The 22,645-nt window shown below is 36.5% G+C and overlaps 1 protein-coding gene and 1 long non-coding RNA gene across 7 annotated transcripts in view; one reads left to right on the plus strand and one right to left on the minus strand.

The window, feature by feature from the left end:
• Positions 1-22,645, plus strand: part of CPLANE1 (ciliogenesis and planar polarity effector complex subunit 1) — a 95,299-nt gene that overhangs the window by 59,114 nt on the left and 13,540 nt on the right. For 3 of the 5 annotated variants that reach the window (XM_074328990.1, XM_074328987.1, XM_074328988.1), the window contains exons 38-47: positions 485-589; positions 3,123-3,191; positions 4,351-4,472; positions 4,790-4,973; positions 5,188-5,337; positions 8,920-9,188; positions 10,898-10,985; positions 14,567-14,743; positions 21,925-21,955; positions 22,473-22,604. In XM_074328990.1, coding sequence (XP_074185091.1) covers positions 485-589; positions 3,123-3,191; positions 4,351-4,472; positions 4,790-4,973; positions 5,188-5,337; positions 8,920-9,188; positions 10,898-10,985; positions 14,567-14,743; positions 21,925-21,955; positions 22,473-22,604 — 1,327 coding nt within the window. Of the gene's footprint in view, positions 1-484; positions 590-3,122; positions 3,192-4,350; positions 4,473-4,789; positions 4,974-5,187; positions 5,338-5,881; positions 6,037-8,919; positions 9,189-10,897; positions 10,986-14,566; positions 14,744-21,924; positions 21,956-22,472; positions 22,605-22,645 lie in introns of those variants that run through there. The other 2 variants (XM_074328989.1, XR_012495161.1) reach the window with 2 other exon arrangements.
• LOC141570719 (uncharacterized) overlaps positions 6,008-22,645 on the minus strand; it is a 29,145-nt gene continuing 12,507 nt past the window's right edge. Inside the window, exons 4-5 of one of the 2 annotated variants that reach the window (XR_012495164.1) lie at positions 7,183-7,370; positions 6,008-7,099 (exon numbers count right to left, since the gene is read on the minus strand). This is a non-coding gene — a long non-coding RNA (uncharacterized LOC141570719). Of the gene's footprint in view, positions 7,371-22,645 lie in introns of both variants that reach the window. The other variant, XR_012495163.1, reaches the window with a different exon arrangement.

Below are 22,645 nucleotides of genomic sequence, written 5' to 3' on the forward strand. Positions count from 1 at the left end.
CATCCAGTTAATAACCAGTTCCTTCCTATATTCCTTCCTTTGTAACTTTTTAATTGATCCCTCTCCTCCATCCCTCACCATTACTAGGTACTTATTTGAACTGATGCAGCAACCTCATTTACCTGATTGCCTTACTTCAGTTTTATCCACTCAAATCTATTTTAGACACACTGGCTGAGGTGGTTTTTCTAGAACATTAATCTGACCATATCACTTCCCTTCTTAACCATTGCTGGACTGTCATCAGCCAGAAGAATATCTAGGTGTCTCTGCTGGGCATAGAGTCCTCCACAGTTTTGGTTTTGATTCCACTGAGCTGCCTTTGAGAGTCAACTTAGATACCACCTCGTTCAGGATGCCCATTTTGATGACATCTTGACACCCCACACCTCACCCTCCTTGAGTTGGGTACCCTGCTTCTAGGCGCCTGGTACTATGTGGGCTTCTCAATGATTGCTTCCAATGTTTTGTTGTTATATTTAAGAAATGCTACAAAATGATGTTCATACTTCAGCTGGACTGCATTTCATGGCCTCTGTAAGAAGGAAAGCTATAGAATGTCAGGATGCAAGTACAAATACAGACCCAGGTAAAATGCTGTTTTACTTTAGTTTTAAAAATTCATATATTTTGCAACATTTACTATATCTCGACTTTTTCTTCAAGATTGATTTACAGAGAATTTTAAATTATATGATCTTAGTTGCTCATTCCAGGTTCTTGTCCCCAACCCTAGCCTATACTTTACAAATTTTAAACTTTTAAAATCAAATTTTAAATTGAATTTATGATATCTTAATTATAATAGAAATTTTTGTTCAAAAATGCGATGGACTACATCCTAAATCAGTAGAAATGATGTTTTGAATTTGAATTCTCTGTTCCATTAATTGTCTTCACTGGAATTTCATGCTTAACAGTGAGAGGCCTGGATCTGTGGTTAGTAAAGCTGAGTGGGAAGAAGACTAGATTGGATTTAATTGGGGAAGGGTGTATGTAACTGTGTCCAAGAATAGAGGAAATAAGTGTCGGAGAAGCTATTATTTGAAATTTTGCCTGACAATTGTCCTCATTAATATAAGTGCTCTGCCCTTTGTGTTGTAGTAATTCTTTTGTATGATATTTGGGAAAGTTTCTCTTAACTATGTATGGAACCTTGTAAATGCTTAAAACCTTTTTAAACTTCTAATTTTATATTACTGTAAAATAGTATTTATTGGTATGGTTTCAAAATAATATCACTGTGGAAAGTTTGGATAATATAGCAAGCTATGAAGAAGATGAACTATAATAACACCACTCAAAAGTAACATTTTGACATTTTTTTCTTATCCTCTTCTTTTGTACATTTTACATAGTTAGATGTGATACATAGTACAGGTGTGCACCCTCATTGTCTGCACTCTCATTTTCCAGATATTATTGCTGTCTCCCCTAAGACTTTTAACCCTTCATGGGTTCCAGGGTTTGTTTTTCCCCAGGTACCTTGGGACACTATCTAGTTAAAGTGTACGTTTAACATATTATTTCATTATTTACTGACATTATGGTACATGTTGTCTGTGGTGTTGAAGGTAAGTTGTATCTGATATGTTCTGTTTTGCTTATTGCACACGAATTAATGGATTAAATATGTGTTAAGTGATGTTTAAAATGCTTTATATTATATAGTAATCATTGATGGATAGTTATTCAGGGGTTTAAGAGTTGTTTAATGATGTTTGGGAGTATTGGATGGGCTGGGACACCTTTTTGTTCCCATTGAAATAATGCAGTAAAGTCTCCTGGTATAAGACTGTGCAGCACATTTGCAGGAATGGATTACATTTGGATAACAAGGGTTACCTGTATTTTGTATCCTTTGTTTTTAACTATGACTTCTATTTATGCCAAACATTTCCATATCATCAAAAAGTACTTTGTAAGTATATTCCTTATTCCATATATGCCATTAAATATTTAACTAATTCTTTATTGTTGAATACATTAGTGGTTTCCAGTATTTTTCTCTCATAATGTTTCAGTGAGTTATCTTCTTGCATAAGAGCCTTTTTTGTCATCACTATTATTTAGTTCTTTTATCTTTACCAATACAAAAGGTCAAAAAAGACATCTCACTGTTTTTTCAATTTTTTTTCTTTCTGAATGAGGTTGAGCATGTATGTTGTGTGATAAGTGTGCGTTTGAGCTTTTCTTGAATTTTATTTTTTCAATTATAGTTTACATTCAATATTATATTAGTTTCAGGTGTACAGCATAGTTAGACATTTATATAATTTATGAAGTGATACCCCGATAACTCTAGTACCCCTTGATACCATATATATTTATTAATATTACAATATTATTGACCATATTCACTATGCTATACTTTACATCCCCGTGCTAATTTGTAACTACCAATTTGTACTTCTTAATTTCTTCACCTTTTTCACCCATCTCACCTAACCCCTCTCCCAGCTGGCAACCATCAGTTTGTTCTCTGTATCTATGAGTCTGTTTCTATTTTGTTTCTTCATTTTGTTCTTTAGATTCCACATGTAAGTGAAATCATATGGTATTTGTCTTTCTCTGACTTATTTCACTTGGCATAATACCCTCTAGGTCCATCCATGTTGTCGCAAATGGTAAGATTTCACTCTTTTTTATGGCCGAGTAATATTCCACTGTATAAATGTACCATTCATCTATTGATGTACGCCTAGGGTGCTTCCATATCTTGGCTATTGTAAATAATGCTGCGGTGAACATAGGTGTACATATGTCTCTTCAAATTAGTGTTTTGGATTCCTTCAGATAAATCATTTGAGACATTCTTAAATGTATCTTGGAGAAAGCCCTTGGAAGTTCCTTGTTGCTTGGCAGTATTCTAAAGTCTGCAGCCTATTTGCTAGAAGCCTGTTATTCATCTAGTTTCTCAGGCCCAGGATATGAATAATAATAGCATCTGAAATTATCTTACTTTTTTTAATTAAAATTTTAAGCTGTCAATCTACTTTTCTACTACCTTTTATACCAATATCTAAAAATCTACATTCATATATTTAATTTTTTCTGTTTGTGAAATCTTTTTTCTTTTTCTATTGTCTCTTTTTGCCTCAAATCTCCTAATTGACTACAAGATAAAGAAGCTGCTTCTCAAGTTGTTTCTGAATGTCGTAAAAGTCAACAAATCATTTCCTCCACATCAGGTATGATTTTTTCTTTTTTTTGAGAAGCCATGACTAATGAAAGGTTATGTCTGCATGATGCCAAAACAGGAATTACCACCCCGTATTAAAAAAAAAAAAATTAAACCGAAAAAATTGATTTAATAGAGATAGAATGATAATTTAGTATTTTCACTTTCCTTTTTTCTAGTTTTATGGTTGCTGTATGGTTTAAATTCAAGCCTTGGTACCAACTTTCCAGTACCCACTATGACAATGAGTTATATTCTGCATATAGAATTTGAAAGTAATGTTCTATTAAATGCTAGCAAATAAGATTAGACTCCGAGGACAAAAGGCACAGAGTTAGACTGTCTGCTGACCTATTGTGACAGGTTTCTTTATTTTACTTTTGAATAAGAAACTAATGAGTTTTATAATATTTAGATGGTATACCTCTTAACTGGTAAAATTTAGCTATGGGATCAGTGGATTTACTAAAAACCGCTGAATTGTATCCTTTTAAAGGGTGTGAATTATATCTCAATAAAGCTATTAAAATGAACAGATGAACAGCTGAAAGTAAACAATAAATCAATTACGGGTTAATTTCCTAAAATCTAGTTTGATTGAAATTCTCCTAAATACACAATCATGACTTAATGTATCTGAAATGGAAATAGGAAATACAACATTTTCTTGACATGACTTACATACACTTTATTATGAGAAAAGCAGTAGTCAATCTGCATTTAATTAACACATTGTGGGAAACGAGTAAACTCGTCATATCGCCTCTAGTTGGAACCGGCAAAAATTTTGCAAAGTAAATAAATAGAGACCTCTTTTTAAACTAAAACACTGAAAGTTTCATAGAAAAATATCAAATATATCGAAAGATATGAATATTTTACGGAAAGTCTAATTTTGGCGAGAAAATGTCAAAAAAACCCCGCGTTACGACGCGATTTGGCGGGGAAAATGCCCGCTTACAAAGTGTTAAGAATTACTCTAAGGTAAATTGCCTTTAGAATAGCATTTGCTTTAATTTAATTATACCTGTAAAACCTCTACTGAGAAGTTTGTGTTCAATGGGTACATTTTATGTTGTTTGTTGCTAACTTGTTCTCACAAAGTTAATGACTTAGAGCTATTTACAGATTTTTTTTATATCCTTCAGTTTTCTTTTCTTAATTTTCAGAATGTGAATCTTTGAATGTTCCTCAACTATTGGCTCCAGATGTATGTCTAAATCTGAAACTTTCTAACGAAATATCGGAGAAACCTTTGTCATCTTCAGCATCTGATAGGGTACTAAATTTGGTTTGTGTTTTATTCACAAATTTTAATAATATACTTACACTAACAGTTATTATGGTCATCCTCGTTACTTAATTGTACAGATGAAATGAGTCTGAAAATCTCACTTATGTAGCTTTGTTGGAAATGTCAAAAATTAATTTAAGATTTAAATATTATGCCCCAAAGTATTGTAAACTAAGACTATAAAGCACACTTCTTGCAGCTTTCCCTAAATTAGGCTCATATGAACTCTTCTTGCCTTCAGAATTAAACCTTTTTATAGGACCATATAGAGTAAAAGGATGTAACCCTCTTTGATTGTGTGTGTTTGGGCTCAGGTGGGACACACTTACATAAACGTGATTGACATCGAAGCTGATGAGCTAGAGGAAGTACCTGTTAGAGAAGAGCCTTCAGATGATGTCATCGAACAGCCACTAGAAGTCCCATCTTCTGCAGAGTTACATTACGTGGCAGCTTCCGTCACTAATGCTGTTCCCCCATGCAGTTTTAAGAGTCAAGGTATTAATTTTTCCTACTTTTTAATAAATTAAAAAACATTTTGAAAAATTCTTTAATATACCATTGTTAACCTTGCTTAATCTCTTAGCTCTCCTGCAAACCCACTGTATTTTTAGATGTTTAGATTCACACTTAGAAATGTGCTATTCATCTTCTAAATACCTTGTTTAGAACTTTAGACTCAGTCTTTATATGCCTTTCATGTTCTTGACAGACTCTGCCAATTCTGCTACGGATTTATTTTTTAAATCTACAAAAGTGTCTCCATCCTGTCTGGATGGAAGTAGCCTGAGAGCAGGCATTACAGAGGTGACGGAGCCTGGAATCACCTCTCCTACAGCATCAGATGTAGAGTCGGACAAAGGTGAGTGCCGTAGACGTATAGCGCGACTCGGCCCCTCCCCCGAATGACTGCTCTGTTAGAAATAAGCACTAGAACGTGGTAATGGCAAAAGAAACAAAAGGCTTTTCCCTTGCTGTGGAGAATGGGGGCTCATAGGTAAATGAGATAGATAGAGATAGAGTTCCAAAACTGGGACCCATGGATAGTTCACAAGGAGACTACAGATCTATTGGTACATATGTCTTTTCTCAATTAATGAGGCTAAAAATAAATGCCTTGTTGGATTTCATGAGTGTTTTGGTGTTAAAAAGGAATTCTCATATTTAAAATGGTGGGAAATTCTAGAATAGGACATAGAAAATACACAGGCATGGTTGCCAACAGTACATTATTAGTAAAATATTCCATTTTACGGTCACAAGTCAGGTTTTATTATTGTTAAATATTTGCAAGATTTAGAAGAATATTTCTTCAAAACCTAGTTATTGCATCCTGTGACTGTTTAGATTAATATGCAATCAGACTTCCTACAACAGAGACCCAATGTCTCTTCCGGGTTCCACAGCTGTTACGAGGAGTAAACCCAGCTTTGTGGTTGTCAGATACCTGGGTGCAGAGTCCACTGCCTGTTCATTGTGTATCAAGATTGGACGCTCAGGAGAAGTGAGGGGCAAGGAAGGGATGGGTGGCAGGGCATGTATGTTACAGCTGCATAGACAGGTAAGTGCCAGCATTTCCGATTTTGAAACCATCGCCCTCTCTTTCTCTCCTGTCATAGGGCTGCTAGATGCATGGGTAGTGGAGGAAGGTTGTGTGAAGCTAGCATACATCTAGCTTTCAGGCTGTGTGAAAAGATCATTTAAATTTAGAGTTTAGATTCAAATGGAACAGAACAGGGTATCAATCCCAGCTCTGTTACTCAATACCTTTGGAGACTTTCTGCAAGAAAATTAACCTTATCTGATCCTCACTTGCATCTCTGTGGGACACCACCTCATAGGGTGTCAGGAGGGTTACAGCTAACCAAACGCCGGTGGCTACTTAGGTACCCTGTTAGTTTCCCTTCATTTTCACATCAGTTGAATTTTGAAGTTTTGTTTTCAACTGGAACTAGACCCATCTCTCTGTGACCCCTGAATATCTCAGGCCAGCATTTCAGAATGACAGTAAGCCTGTCATGATGGAGGTTAATAGCCTCCATCAGTGAGATCAAGGCTATAATCAGCCTTTTGAAGGATCCTTCTCCGGGGAGGCTGCCTGGTGATGAAATATGTCAGTGGACCCTTCTGCACTCAGTAAAGAGAAGAACTTTAAAATGCCAATTTAAAAAGAAGAGTTTTATATTTTATTCCATCATAGTATTTACATAATATACTTTAAATACTCAGAATATAGCCATACAGTAGAGTTGGGTGGGATTTGCATTACAGGCAAAAAAGAGAGGGACAGCGTCCCTAGGTATTTAAAATGAAAAATAAAATCCGTTTTGGTGGGGACCTGCTCACTGTTTTGAATGACAGGAGCTTCCTCTTTTAGGAACCATCTCTGCTCGGAATACTGTTAGCAATAACAAGCAGCGCTTTGCTGGGCAGGGGGCGAGCACTGCGGAGTGACTGGAACTCAGCGTTTAGTCCTCCTTGTTTCTCTTACTCATCGGGAGCAGAGCAGGTTCTCCACAGAAAGGGAAGCTTGATCATTGTGGGTGTAGGCCATGCTGGATTTTGAGCATGTCCATCTTTTTTTGCTTTATTTTCTACTTGAAGATTGTACACCAGATTCTTTCCTGAGAGTAATTAAAGGACACACTTCAGGCTGCTGAAAAACAGGAAGGGCAGGTGGGACTGAAATATAATATGCACTACCTACATTCATTTAGCAATTCACGTTTCCCAGATTATTTTGTCCCGTGTTTTGATCTTCAGAAAACCTCTGTGAGTTAGGACAGGCATCATGAGCTTCATTTGAGCGACTCTTCATTCAGGAAACACTAAGTTAGGCACTAGATGTCAGAGCTGAAGAAGAGTGTAAGCCCAGGTTCTCTGCCCGTGGCTCACCTAGAGGGCGAAAGGAGAACAGAGACATAGAAGTGATTATAGTACAGCATGGAAAGTGCTGTCCTGGTGGCATGGACGGATTCTTGGGAAATAAAGCACCCAATCCATCTCTGGGAGGCTTAGGGCTATTTAGGGGAGAGGCATCTAAGTGGAATCTTACAGAAAAGTGGGATTTTGTGAGAGAAGGCACACAGACTGAGAGAATGGATTGTACAGTGACTCGGGTTTGATGGAGCTTGCTGAGTTTGAGGAAATTAAAGTTCCGAGTGCTTGGAGTTAATGGAGTTTTGTGTATGGGATTTTTTTTTTTTTTTTTTTAAGAACTAGCAAGAGATGAACTGGAGAGTGGAAAGGTAGGCAGAGGAAAGACTGAATACCATTTTCTCTCATACTGAGGCTTTTGGGGTTTTAAGCTGAAGGCATTAGAGAAACGCTGAAAGATTTCATGTGGAAAAGGGATAATATCAGATTGTGTTTTAAAAGATCTCTCTAGGGCCTGTGTGGAAGATGGACTAGATGGGAGTGAAATAAGTTAGTGACAGGGATGCTATTTGGGGTCCATCTGTTGTGAAACTTCAGCTAAGCAGTGCTGGTAGGAATGGAGGATATATTTGGTAGGTAACTCATCGCTCTTTGGTGTCACTTTGGATCTGAAGGAAAGAGAAGAACCTTGAAGACTCTCAGGTCTCTGGCTTGGGAAACCGGGTGAATGACAGGGCTATTCACTGAGCTGGGAATAAGAAAGGGAGCGAGTTGGAGGGGCAGAAGCAACGAGTTTAGTTTAACTTGCTTTGGGGACAGCCTAAATGAGATATCGAGGACACAGATGGATTTAAGGGGCTGGAGCTCAGAAAGAGTGCCTTGTGAATTTGAGGGCATCAATGACCACTCCAAGAGAGTGGGAAGAGTGAAAAGACAAGTCAGCTGAGACTGGTACCCCAGGAAATACTGATGCAAAGGAGTAGGTGGCAGGAGAAGATCCAATGACTAAGAAGGAAGAGCAATGTAGGGAGGAGACCCGGAAGCCAGGAGAGAACACATTTAAGAAAGAAGTATTTCAATTCTGGAACAAGAAATCAATTGAGTTTAAGAGTAGGGAGAGTCATTGCTTTGATACTGGTCTCAGGACGTTTAACGTTTGCCTGAAATCCCCCGTGGATCAGGCCAACATTGGGTCTAGCTTTTACCGTATGACATTGTTGGTTTTCAAGTAGAGTTTTAAAAAGCCATAAAGATTGAAAGTTGCTTTTTGATTAAGTATAGTTTTGTAGCAGAGGCTAAAAGTAACATTCAAACTGCTTTGTTTATGGAGGTTATGGTTATAGTAACACTGTTATGTATTATTTTTTTCTGTTATATATTCTTACAACAAAGACAAATCTCACAAGTCGAGAAGCTGAAATGGTATTTCTAAGTATATTAAATTAAAACTGATTTGGAAGGGAATGTTATGTGGACTTAAATTGAAATCTTCAAAAACATTAGATCATAAGCATCTGCCTCTCCTTTCATTATAATCAATTCTGATGTTACCTTTATTCATATTTAGATATGCCGAAACCAGATTTTCGATTCAAAGAACAGAGCTCACATTCAGATGCTGCAGAAGATTATCGGCTGCGAGGTCACCTACTGCAGGAACTGCTGCAGGACAACTCCCCCACTCGTCCTGCACCCAGCTCTGCAGCTTGCCGACTAAAGCATCTCACCTCTGAGCTTCAGAGAATTGATGAGCAGCTGCTAGCAATACAGACCATTGCTGAGAACATAGAGCAGGATTTCCCCAGACACGGAATGCTAGACCCACATTGTGATAAGGTAGACTGTCTTTATTTCAGTTTTTTGTTTCTTATCACGTAATTAGATTTATAGTGTGATAAAGTTTTAGACACTTGATTTTTCAAAATAATGAGAAATTTGATTTCGTTAAGCTATGTTTTCTCAACCTCTCAGCACTATTGACAGTGGGCCTGATAATTCGTTGTAGTGGGCGGCTGTCCTGTGTGTTGTAAGATGTGGGTAGCATCCCTGTGTTAGCAGAGAGTGATTTGCCACAGGAAAGAATGCAAAGACACACTGAATAAGCCAAGCAAGCAGTGGGTTTATTAAAAAGGGGAAAGCACACTCTCGAGAGTATTATTTTCTTAAGCATGATTTTTATAACTTTACAAATATTGTTGTCCTTAACATTTGGAATTCTCAATTTCTTTGAAATATTCTATGCAATGAAACTTCCTTAGAAGTTTTCTGTATCTTTAAAAAGTATTTATAAAAAAGTATTCATATGGGGTAGCCGGTTAGCTCAGTAGGTTAAAGCATGGTGCTAATAACACCAAGGTTGCCGGTTTGATCCCCCCACATGGGCCACTGTGAGCTGTGCCCTCCTTAAAAAAAAAAAAAGTATTCATAATAGATTAATGTTTATGTATATTAGTATATCAAGGTATTTAGACATATAGAAGTCTCAAACATTAATTATTTTGCACAAATATCCTGTCCTTTTTTTTTTAGGAAGTAAAGTTTATATAAAATAAAAATTAAAGAAAAAACTGTAAAAATATTTTGAATGTGTTAAAGCCTTATATTGGGAAATGCAAGTTGGTCTGAAGGATAAGAATTCCATCGTTGACTTAACCTAACAAATATTCCAGGTTGCTAGCATGATGACATTTTAAAGATGTATTTATTAGATTTATAGCATTTATTTAATCCAAACATTAACACTTATTAAAAAGTTAAGACTAGGGGGCGGCTGGTTAGCTCAGTTGTTTAGAGTGCGGTGCTCTTAACAACAAGGCCACTGTGAGCTGCACCTTCCACAACTAGATTGAAACAACTACTTGACTTGGAGATGATGGGTCCTGGAAAAACACACTTAAAATAAATAAACAGTTTAAAAAAGAAAAAAGTTAAGACAAAACTACACTGAAAAAATATACGTGGTGGAACTACTATTAAGTAATGCTACTTAGCTAAGTATTTAGTCTTCCAAGGTGACTACTTTGAAGGAAATAGCATTAATTTTAAGTGAAGGATTTGGCATATTGGTTTATGATGTTCTCTATTATTATGCACACATAAATATAAAGATTTTGACTTGCCCCTTTTAGTTAAGAAAACAGTTCATAGGCCTGAAGGAGGCAGAGGGATACGATGGACAGGCACTGAGTAGGAGCCAGGAAGACCTGGGTTCAAACCCAGCTTCTGCCACTAAGAAAGTCACTGAATTTCTCTGGACCGTGTTCTCTCATCTTTAAAATAAAAGGTTTTGTCTAGATGGTAGTTAACGTTTCTCCCCATTCTAAAATTATATGATGCTATTTTCCTGAGTCTCTTAAAAGGCTGAATCAGTTAAGCTGCAAATAAGTAAAAATTTCCTCCTCATCATCAATCCCCACTGGTTAGCTCATGTTGGATTTAATCCCGTTTCTTTCATTTGTTGCATTAATGCAAATGTTTAAAAACTACATAAAATTGTTGATGATAATTTGAAATTTATAGCAGTTATATTGTGTGTTTTTCTACAGATTCGACCTTTAGGTCACATTGAATTGTCTTCTGGCCCTGAAACTGAAAAAACAATGGCTTCAAGAACAATTAGTATTTCTAAAAAAGGTTTGTGAGGGATTGTGGGGTGATTCTGAAGCCTTGCTTTGAAAGAATAAGTATTGCCTTTTGGGAATACCAGAAATACAGGTTTGAACTGTGCAGGTCCACTTATATGTGGATTTTTTTCAATAAATACCTGTACTGTTTTCAATACAGTTGGGAGTTCACAGATGTGGAAAGGCAACTGTATGCATTGACCTGTGTCATTTTATATAGAGCACTTGAGCATCTGAGGATTTTGGTATACAAGGGGTTTTGAAACCAAGCCCCCGCAGATACTGAGGGACAACTAAGTTTTTGGGGAGTCATCAAAAGTTATACATGAATTTTTGACTACACACCTAACCCTCTCCTTCAAGGGTCAACTGTGTACACACACACACACGCCACACTTATAACTTACTGAGATTTTCTTTTTCCCTTCTTCCGCTTCTCCCACCCTCCCCACACCCCACCCCACTCCAGTTCAAGCCATTGTTTCTCAGTTTAGTTGTGTAGGACACAGTTCCCTGGCCCAGGCTGGTGTTATGAGCCTTGCGCTCCCCCCAGTTGAGTTAGTTCCCTGCCAGTCATTGGTCGGCTGCTCACAGCACGTCATGGCACTCTCGCCGGCTGCCAGCCACTCATGCTGGCTGCTGGCCACTCCTGGTAGCACACAGCAGCACACAGCAGCTCATGCCGACGGGAGAGTCATTGTTCACAATCTTAGCTGTAGAGGGCGCAGCTCACTGGCCCATGTGGGAATTGAACCGGCAACCTCGGGTGTTAGGAGCGCGGGGCTCCAACCACCTGAGCCACCGGGCCGGCCCGAGATTTTTCTATATTGTGTCAAATTGGTTTTGGTTGCCTTGATCTATTAATTTCTTAATAGGGTACATAAAAAAATTAACCACAGTGATTGTGGAATTGTTTCTTTCTCCTTGTAATTCTGTTAAATGTTGCTTTATATAGTTGACACTACATCATAAAATGAGTATAGTTCATAACTGTTATATGTTTTTGTTGAATTTTGTCTCTGTTATCATTAAATGATGACTCTTTATCTCCAATAATGCTTTTAGACTGAAAGTCAATTTTCTCTAACATTAATATTTACATTTCTGCTTTATTTTGCCTGGTATATCTCTTTTTGATACATTTTACTTTTTAAAAACTTACTATGAAAAATGTCAAACATTTCAATAGAAGACAGATAGTACAATTAATCTTCATGTACCCAACAACCAACTTTAACAATTTTCAACTCATGGCCAATCCTGTTTTATGTATTATATATACTCACCCATTCTTCCCACCTTTCCTGGATTATTTTGAAGCAAATCCCAGACAGCACATTATTTTATCCATAAATATTTTATATGTAACATTAAAAGAAAAAGTGTTGTTTTTAAAAATATAGTCATAATATTTTCAGGCCTTATTTAAAAATCTTAGTATTGTTCTATAGTTAATCAGTGTTCAAATGTTGCCGGTTGTCAACATTTAAAAAAACACTTGTGGGAATTGAACCGGCAGCCCTGTTAAGAGCTGGCGCTCGAACCAACTGAGCCATCCGGCCACCCCGAGTTCTGCCTTGTATTCAAACCTCCCATTTATTCTCCCTTGTCTTTTTTTAAGTCAATATTTATTTGAATTTATCAGCATGTTTGCCATTTTCTTTGCCCTCAATTGCTTTTTTAAAATTTGTGATTTAAGTAATGTAAATATGTATACAATAGGTATATAAAACCGAAACACAGTTTCATGAAGTAATCCTTTACCCTTATTGCCTGAAATGCACTCTGGCATTTTCTGTCTCTGCTATTGTTGCCCACAATTGCCTCTTATATTCATTTCTTTGAGGATTGTTTCCTTCTTCCTTTATTAGTTCTTTCATTTAGAGTCTGTGAGTGGTAAATTCTGTCTTTGAAAATAGCTTATAGTGATGGCTTGCTTATAGCAGAGTACACAATTCTAAGTTGATGAGTATTTTCCCTCAGCATTTTAAAGATATTATTCCAAGGGGGTGGCTGGTTAGCTCAGTTGGTCAGAGCGGATGCTGATAACACCAAGGTTGCTGGTTTGATCCCCACATGGGCCACTGTGAGCTGCTCCCTCCTTTGAAACAATTTTAAAAAATAAAAAATAAAGATATTATTCCATTATCTACTGGCATTTCTAATTCTCAGTTTATACTACGTATGTGCTATCTAATTGCTGTTCTTTTATCTCTTATTTCTTTTAAAGTTTTCTCTTTAGTTTTGGCTTATTTTGCATTTTTGATAGTGTTTCTAGTGTGTATTTCTTTTTATTTATTATATATGGGAATAGGAATCATTCTTTAATTTGCAGGATTAACATTGGGAATTTTTCATCTATTCTCTTTTGGAGTGTTGCTTCCTTCCCATTCTTTCTGTTCTGTTTTCTAAAACATCTATTGGAGGTACATCGGACCTTGAGATTCTATTCCATCTCTTAACCACTTCTTAATTTCCACCTTTTTATCTCACAGTGATGTACTCAGAGTGATTTCTTCAGATCTGTTTTTTAGGTTACTAAGTCTCTCTTCTGCCATGTCATCTTTGTGTTGGATTTTAATTTTGGTGACTACATTATTTATGTCTATGTTTCTTTTTTAAATCTATCTGTTCTTTGGGTATAGTACCATGTTCTTTTATTGTGGTTTCTATGCCCTTTATCTATTTAATGACTTTAATAATATTGTATGCCATTTCTGATTGTTTTATTCCACTCGTGCATATTCTCAATTGTTGAATCTGCATACTGCCTCTCTTTCATGGTTGTTTCTTTGTTTGACTTGTAATATTTTATCATCTTTAGGGAAGTTCTGCTGAATTGTGTATGTTTGTCTTTGAAGTGGTTTTGTATTTGCTTCTTGCTGTCGTTGAGGTAGAAAAAAAATTTTAGGACAAGTTTTTGTATGTATTTCTTGGCTTGGAGTTGCTGTGCTCCGTTGATAGTATAAATTCAGATCCCACACCTGCTTGTGGGAAGACAGGGATTTTGATTTCACAGAGCTGACTGTTTTATTTTTCTTCCATTCGTTACCCAGGCAGATAGAAGACATCTTGGCTGCTTCTCCAGGGCAGGGTTTTCTTATCCCCTTTTAAGCCAGAGCTGTCCTTTAGTGCTCTGGGCCATATAGCGCTAGCTCAGTCCCCCTCTGCACTCTGCAGAAAACACGCTTTCTCTTCCTCCTTGGACTATCCCAGCATTATTGTCCAGCTGTGAGTTCCTATTTCTTTTTTGGCACCAGAGGATTTCTTTATTTATAGGGCTTTGTTGTGTAGTAATCAATTTGTTTTAAATTTAGCATGTCTTCTGTGTTTTTATAACAGGCAGAAGCCTGTCCACTTTAGCCCCACCTGCCATGTTTTCTGAACTTGATAATAAATTTAATAATTTTTTATAGTGGGAGAGTGTGAATATTATATATCATAAGTTATTTCATTATACAGTAGAAAGCTATCAGAATAATATGTTCCAAACTTCTAATATATCTGTTGCCATGTGGCAGTATTAGCTAAGTGTTACATCTTTCCCATGTGATTGTTTTTCTCTATTATTTTCTTTTAATTGTAATATAGACTCTGGATTAGTGCATTTTCTGACTCATATGAATAAGGAAGATCCAAGTGACGAAGAACACACTTTAGAAGCTGAATTTTCCGGAGGAGAAACTCATTCTAGTCAGAAAACCTGTGTGTTTCCTTTTGCCGATTCAGCTGGTAGCCTCTCCAGTGCCCAGAATACAACTTTTCCTGGTATTGTTCTTTACTTTTTTCATTTACACTCTTGTTTTCTAATATACTGCAAGATATACTATAACAAAATACTCTTGTTACTACTGAATAGTATTTACTGGGAATATAGTTGTGAAGAATTTGTCAAGCCATTTTGCAATATTTATAAATTTCGGGTAAAGGGAAATTAAAAATTGCACCATTCACATGAAGAACTGTTGCTAGAAGATAAGCTGCAAGCACGTGTCATCTCTGTGTAGCTTATTAATGTTAAATATATAACTGGAATTACTATATTTACTTTTTACAAAAATTGAAATATTCACACTCTGCCAATTATGAGAACCTTGAGTTTTAATTTGAAAACAAAATAATGTTGTAATTCACGGAGCCTCTGCCACGTGCCAGACATTGCTGTTTTACATCCATTGAGCCTAGTGCAAACCTGACTGAGGTAAGTACCATTTTACTGTTGAGGATATTGAGATTTAGAAAACTTCAGTGCCACTTTCCATTCCATTTCATTTGGAGCTGGCAATTAAAAATGCTGTTCTATAGTACTAACATGCATTTTGGCCTATGAACACTAGGTCACACTAAATACAACAGTCGAACCATTGATGGTGTTGAAAAAAAATTTTTTTTTGCCCTAGATATTGATGGTCAATAATGATGATTTTACTGTTTATGATATGTTTTACTACCATTATTGAAGTAGTATAAGCAGTAAAAATTGCTATTTTTAAAAGCCATTGCTGTCATTTAAATAAAAGAAATGCTATTAAGAAATTGGTATAAGTCTTGTAGTTTTTTCTCTTAGTTCTTTCTAGATTCCATTTGTATTTTAGTTGTTATCATATACTGATAATCATTTCCATTTCACAGAATTGTTGTGAAGATTGAGTATTGTATGTGAAGCATCTAGCTGAGAATCTGTTTGTTTCCTGTAGGTTCTTGGTCACCTGTGGCTTTCCTCTTTCCTCTTCTGGGGGAGAATTGACAGATGAGGTGAAAGAGGTTATAGGGGCTTCTAATTGTGTCTAAAAGATTTAAGTTCCATTTTATACTTGGAATCATGGGAGAATTCTGAACAGAGAAATAAAATGAGGTTTTGAGGAAGACTAGAAGGGAGGCATAGCTGTTAAATTCATTTGACCTGTGAAATAGTGAGTGCCTGGTTAGTGCTGTGGGAAGGGAAAAGAATACACAGGAGAATTCTGAATAGGCAGCTGATGGCACTCTCTGAGTAAGTGGGTAAAATAGGAGAAGGAAAAAGTGAATGGCTCTTGGTTATCAGACTGTAGGAGCAAGGGTATCATTAGGTCTGGTGTCAAACTCGGGAGTACCTTCAGATCAAACGTAACAGTTTAAGGTGATGCTGGAGTATATAAGTCGCCATATTTAGGACCTACTTTTTGATAAAGAAAGTGCTAATGAGAGGTGTAGGCTTGAAAAACAGATATAAGAGCCTTTTACTTAATTATGTAGTTAAGATTTAGAGAGTTCATCTGTTCTCTGCAAGAAAAATAGAAAAAGAGGAAATACCAAGGAAACAGCCTGTGAAATGTCACCCATTAGAGAGCAAGGAGACCTTCCCTAGATGAGCAGACTCTGGCAAAGGGATTTTCAAGAGAAAAGTGAGTGGCTAACAGTTTCACTAGCCACAAGAAAGTGTACTATGAAGAGTAGAAGAAACAGAACAAAAAACCATCAGATTTGTTTGGAACCACAAAAGACTCCGAATAGCCAAAAATCCTAAGAAAAAAGAATAATGCTGGAGGTATCACACTCCCTGACTTCAGCTTGTACTACAGAGCAACAATAATCAAAACCGTATGGTACTGGCAGAAAAACAGACACACAGACCAATGGAATAGACTTGAAAATTCAGAAATAAACCCACATAAATATGGACAGGTGTATTTTGACAAAGGAGCCACAAACATACAATGGAGAAAAGACAGCCTCTTCAACAAATGGTGCTGGGAGAATTGGAAATCCACATGCAAAAGAATGAAACTAGATTGCTATCTGTCACTGTGTACCTAAATTAACTCAAAATGGATCAAAGACCTAAACATAAGACCTGAAACAATAAACTGTATAGAAGAAAACACAGGTACTAAAGTTATGGAGCTTTGGTTCAAAGAGGATTTTATCAATTTGACCCCAAAAGCAAGGGAAATAAAAGCTAAAATAAATGAATGGGGCTATATTAAACTAAAAATCTTCTGTACAGCAAAATAAACCATCAACAAAATAAAGAGGCAACCAACCGAATGGGAGAAGATTTTTGCAAACAACACCTCCAATAAAGGGCTAATATCCAAAATATATAAGGAACTCATACAACTCAACAACAAAAAAACAAACAAACCAATTAAAAAATGGGCACCAGTTAAATGGGCTCCAAAGAGGACATACAGATGGCCAATAGTCATATGAAAAGATCCCCAACATCACTAATCATCAGAGAAATGCAAATAAAAACCACACTGAGATATCACCTCACACCAGTTAGAATGGCTATCATCAACAAGAAAAATAATAACATGTTGGAGAGGCTGTGGAGAAAAAGGAACCCTCAGACACTGTTGGTGGGAATACAGACTGGTGCAGCCGCTATGGAAGGCAGTGTGGAGGTTCCTCAAACAATTAAGTATAGAATTACCATATGACCCAGCAATCTCTCTCCTATGTACCCCAAAAATCTGAAAACATTTATCCATAAAGACATATGCTTTGATGTTCATTGCAGCTTTATTTACAGTGTCCAAGACATGAAAACAAAATGTCCTGTGATAGATGAATGGATAAAGAAGTTGTGGTATATATACACAATGGAATACTATTCTGCCATAAGAAAAGATGAGGGCCGGCCCGGTGGCTCAGGCGGTTAGAGCTCAGTTCTCCTAACTCCAAAGGCTGCCGGTTCGATTCCCACATGGGGCAGTGGGCTCTCAACCACAAGGTTGCCAGTTCAACTCCTCGAGTCCTGCAAGGGATGGTGGGCAGCACCCCCTGCAACTAAAATTGAACACGGCTCCTTGAGCTGAGCTGCTGCTGAGCTCCCGGATGGCTCAGTTGGTTGGAGCGCGTCCTCTCAATCACAAGGTTGCCGGTTTGACTCCGGCAAGGAATGGTGGGCTGCGCCCCCTGCAACTAGCAACGGCAACTGGACCTGGAGCTGAGCTGCGCCCTCCACAACTAAGACTGAAAGAACAACAACTTGACTTGGAAAAAAGTCCTAGAAGTACACACTGTTCCCCAATAAAGTCCTGTTCCTCTTCCCCAATAAAATCTTTAAAAAAAAAAAAAAAAAAGATGAAATAGTGCCATTTGCAACAACGTGAATGGATCTTGAGATTATTATGCTAAACAAAATAAGTCAAGACAGAAAAAGTCGAGAACCATATGATCTCACTGATATGTGGGATATAAAACTGAAAGTAACAAAGGAACAAGACAAAGAAACAGAGACTTATAGACACAGATAATAGTTTAGTGGTTACCAGAGGGTAAGGGAGGAGGGGCGATAGATGAGGGTAAAGGGGATCCAATATATGGTGATGGAAGTGGAACTGACTCTGGGTCGTGAACACACAATGTGAGATATAAATGGTCTATTACAGAATTGTACATTTGAAACCTATGTAACTTTACTAACCATTGTCAGCCCAATAAACTTGAATTTTTAAAAAAAGAGTAGAAGGCGGCAGTTTGGGGACAAAGACAGGTCAAAATGCTATAAATATAGATTCCCTTATGAATTCTGATTTGTTTGTTTTGTTCATTAAATTCCACATGTAAGTGAAATCATATGTCATTTGTCTTTCTCTGTCTGACTTACTCCATTCAGCACAATACCCTCCAGATTCATCTATGTTGTTGCAGATGGCAACATTTGATTCCTTTTTATGGCTGAGTAATATTCCATTGTATATATGTACCACCTCTTCTTTTTTTCTTTTTTTTTTAAGATTTTTTTTTTATTGGGGAAGGGGAACAGGACTTTATTGGGGTACAGTGAGTACTTCCAGGACTTTTTTTCCCAAGTCAAGTTGTTGTCCATTCAACCTTAGTTATGGAGGGCACAGCTCAGCTCCAGATCCAGTTGCTGTTGTTAGTTGCAGGGGGAGCAACCCACCATCCCTTGCGGGAGTCAGCAACCTTGTTGTTGAGAGGACGCGCTCCAACCAACTGAGCCATCCGGGAGCTCAGCGGCAGCTCAGCTCAAGGTGCCATGTTCAATCTTAGTTGCAGGGGGTGCTGCCCACCATCCCTTGCGGGACTCGAGGAGTTGAACTGGCAACCTTGTGGGTGAGAGCCCACTTGCCCATGTGGGAGTCGAACCGGCAGCCTTCGGAGTTAGGAGCTTGGAGCTCCAACTGCCTGAGCCACCGGGCCGGCCCCTGTACCATCTCTTCTTAATCCACTGAAGGACATCCAGGTTGTCTCCACATCTCGACTATTGTAAATAAAGCAATGAACATAGGGATGCACATGTTCCTTTGAAGTTTTTTGGGTTTCTTCGGATAAATACCCACAAATGGGATTGCTGGTTCCTTCTTCGTCTCTTGTTATAGTATTTATTTTAAAGTCTGTTTTGTCTGGTATAAGTATTGCTACCCAGCTTTTTTTTTTTCTGTTTGTGTGAAATATCTTTTCCATTGCTTTACTTGCAGTCTGTGTGTGTCTTTCGATCTGAAGTGAGTCTCTTGTAGGCAGCATATGTAAGGGTCTTGTTTTCTTATCCATTCAGTCCCCCTATGCCTTTTCGTTGGAGCATTTAACACACTACATTTAAAGTAACTGTTGATAGGTATATAGTTATTGTCATTATGTTATTCATATTTTTTATCTTTTTTTTCTTCTTGAAGAAATCCCTTTAACGTTTCTTGTAATACTGGTTTAGTGGTGATGAACTCCTTTAGCTCTTTCTTGTCTGGGAAGCTCTTTATCTGTCCTTTGATTCTAAATGATAGCTTTGCTGCCTAGAGAGTCTTGGTTGTAGGTCCTTGCTTTTTATCACTTTGAATATTTCATGCCAATCCCTTCTTGCTGGCAAAGTTTCTGTTGAGAAATCAACTGACAGTTTTATGGTAGTTCCCTTATAGGTAACTAACTGCTTTTCTCTTACTGCTTTTAAGATTCTCGCTTCGGCTTTTTAATTATGATGTGTCATGGTGTGGGCCTCTTTGGGTTCATCTTGCTTGAGACTCTGTACTTCCTGGGCTTGTATGTCTATGTATATTACAAACAAAATAGAAAGAAACTCAAGACACAGAGAACATTTTGATGGTTGACAGATAAGAGAGGGGTTGGGGGGAAGGGTGAAAAAGTGGAAAAAATTAAGAAGCACAAATTGATAGTTACAAAATAGTCATGGAGATGTAAAGTATAGCATAAGGAATATAGTCAATAATATTGTAATAACTATGTATAGTGTCAGATGGGTACTAGATTTATCACGGTGATCACTCAGTAAGGTATATAAATGTCTAAATCACTGTGTTGTACACCTGAAACTAATAAAATATTGTATGTCACCTGTAATTGAAAAAAATACAAAAGGATTAAAAAGAAAAAAGAATTCTAATAGTAAAAAGAAGTAGAAAAATGAGATAAAGCAAATGAAGTTAAAGATCATTTCAAGATGGAGATAAATACAAACTAATGTTTCAAGGCAAAAGGGAAGAAAGTAGGAAAAGAATTGAAAGTGCAAGGTGATTCATTTAGGGTTGTTATAGCTTCTTAAGTTAGGATGCAAGAGGAAAAAAAGGAGAAGTAACAAATGGCATCAGAAAGATGGATAAATTAAAATGTTTTTCTTGACGTTTGATTGTAAATTTCAAAAGAAACCTAATTATTATTTAAAAGTATAGGATTTAGATGCCCTAATAGGTGTTTTCTTCTTCAGAGTAGGCCTCTTGGAAAGATACATAGTCATTCCTATACCTCTAGTGCTCAGAAATAGCTTAAATGTCCTCTTTTGAAATTGGTTTCCACTTTTTCTCACATTCTGCTGAGTGTTCTTAAAGTGGCAAATAATATTCTCCCTGAGGACGGATTTAACTTGTGGCAACAGCCATAAGTTATTCAGAGGCATTTCTGATAAGTGAAGTACACGCTCAGGCTGAGTGTCACTGTTTGAAATTTGAAAAAGGAATTGTGATCGTCAAGGAATGAAGCTGATCTATTGTGTTTAGCAAATTGTGACGGCAGCCCAGGAAGAGTTCCAAACATGGTTTAAAATGAAGTAAGGGTAGAATCTTCCTATATAATTATTTTTAAATGTATTCATTTGGATATAACACTTTTCTGCTCTTGGATAAAAGGAATCAGTTTCATTCCTTAGTAGACAGACGTTTTATATCTGATTAAGCTATACTTACACCATTATCATTGTTTTCTTTCAGTAGTGGAGGCTTTTCTTAATGGTTAAATTTAATTAATTGCTATTAAGAACTCAAATGCCCAGACTGATAATGTAAGATAATATAATATCCTTGTTTTGAGGATTAATAAAAGAAAAAACACATGTGCTTAAGAAAGCAAAATTAGTTAATATTAAAAAACACGTGGATGTATAAGTCTTAGGGGCAGAGTGGATTTATCTTAGTATAAGAAAATCTTCACAAGAAAATGTTCTTGAGAAGAGATGTCAGAACATTTTTCCCTGTATTAATTTAATTCTCTTTGAAGGTTAAACATATAGTAAACTGAGTAGATTATGTGTTTTGCTTTAAATACATGTAGTTAATATTGGACAAGGTTTAACAATTGTTCTTTGAGTCATATTCTTCCAATAAAGGCTTCTTGGATTTAAATTAGAAAGTTTCCCAAATGTATTCCTTTTAGATCATCAGAGGATTTTTGCTGTTGTTTTTTATGATTGTTTTAGTAAATTGCACTCCAGTATTCTAAACTGTACAAAGCAAAGAAAGATTGTACCTCCTAAAGTGTATAATTCAGAGTACTCTGGATAAAAATGTTGTAATGTTAAAATATGGACAACATTTACTGCCAATAGCATATTCAAGAGGAAGATAAATATGCTATATGTATATATCTTTAAACCATTTGAAAGTTTAAAAATATTTTCATTTCTGGTTATAGAATTTCTAAGTCAGGTAAATAATCGAAAGTATAAAAAAATAGCTGACCTGAAATTTTTATTAACAGTGTTTCTTTTTTTTAAGGTGTGAATAACAGTGATGAGTTATTTGAGAGGTAAGTACCTTAAGAATTAAGTCATAGTTTTACTTAGAGTTGGGTATAAATTAATGTGTTCTTGAAATTTTGTTGTTCATATGTAGGTGAACGTCTACATTTTTTTCATGGATTAAAGGAATGCAATTCCCATCGGGAATGGGTTGTGTTAAGAAACAGGATTGTTTTATATCCCTTACTGTTATACATAGATAATTAGAACACTATACATTACATTGGCTACATTTTCTTTTCCTGCATATGTATTAAATTTCGGCAGGCAGGACAGGTAGAAGTTGTCTCCTGGGCCTTATGTTGCTTTTTTAAGAGCAAGTACAAAGTCATCAATTATTGGTTATTAGGCTTTTCCACTGAAGATTACTGGAATTAAAGAAACAGAAGGAACATAGTTAAATGTTTATTATTTTTATGTTCATTTATGATCTTGGAGAGCATAGTTTTACATGTTCATTATTGCTTAATGTAACTAAGTTGTAGATACTGACGTATATTTCTCAAATTGCATTTGCAAACAAAGTGTTTCAGTCGATCCACTCCAGGTGACAGGATTGACTGATATTGCAGACATTATTGATGACCTTATAACAAAAGAGGGAGTTTCCAGTGAGGAGCTGGGCTTAACAGAACAACAAGCTAAAAGTATCTCCAGGTAATTATTGAATAATTAATTTTTAACACATTTAAAGTGTT

The sequence above is a fragment of the Rhinolophus sinicus genome, linkage group LG03, assembly GCF_036562045.2.
Source record: "Rhinolophus sinicus isolate RSC01 linkage group LG03, ASM3656204v1, whole genome shotgun sequence".
NCBI lineage: Eukaryota > Metazoa > Chordata > Mammalia > Chiroptera > Rhinolophidae > Rhinolophus > Rhinolophus sinicus.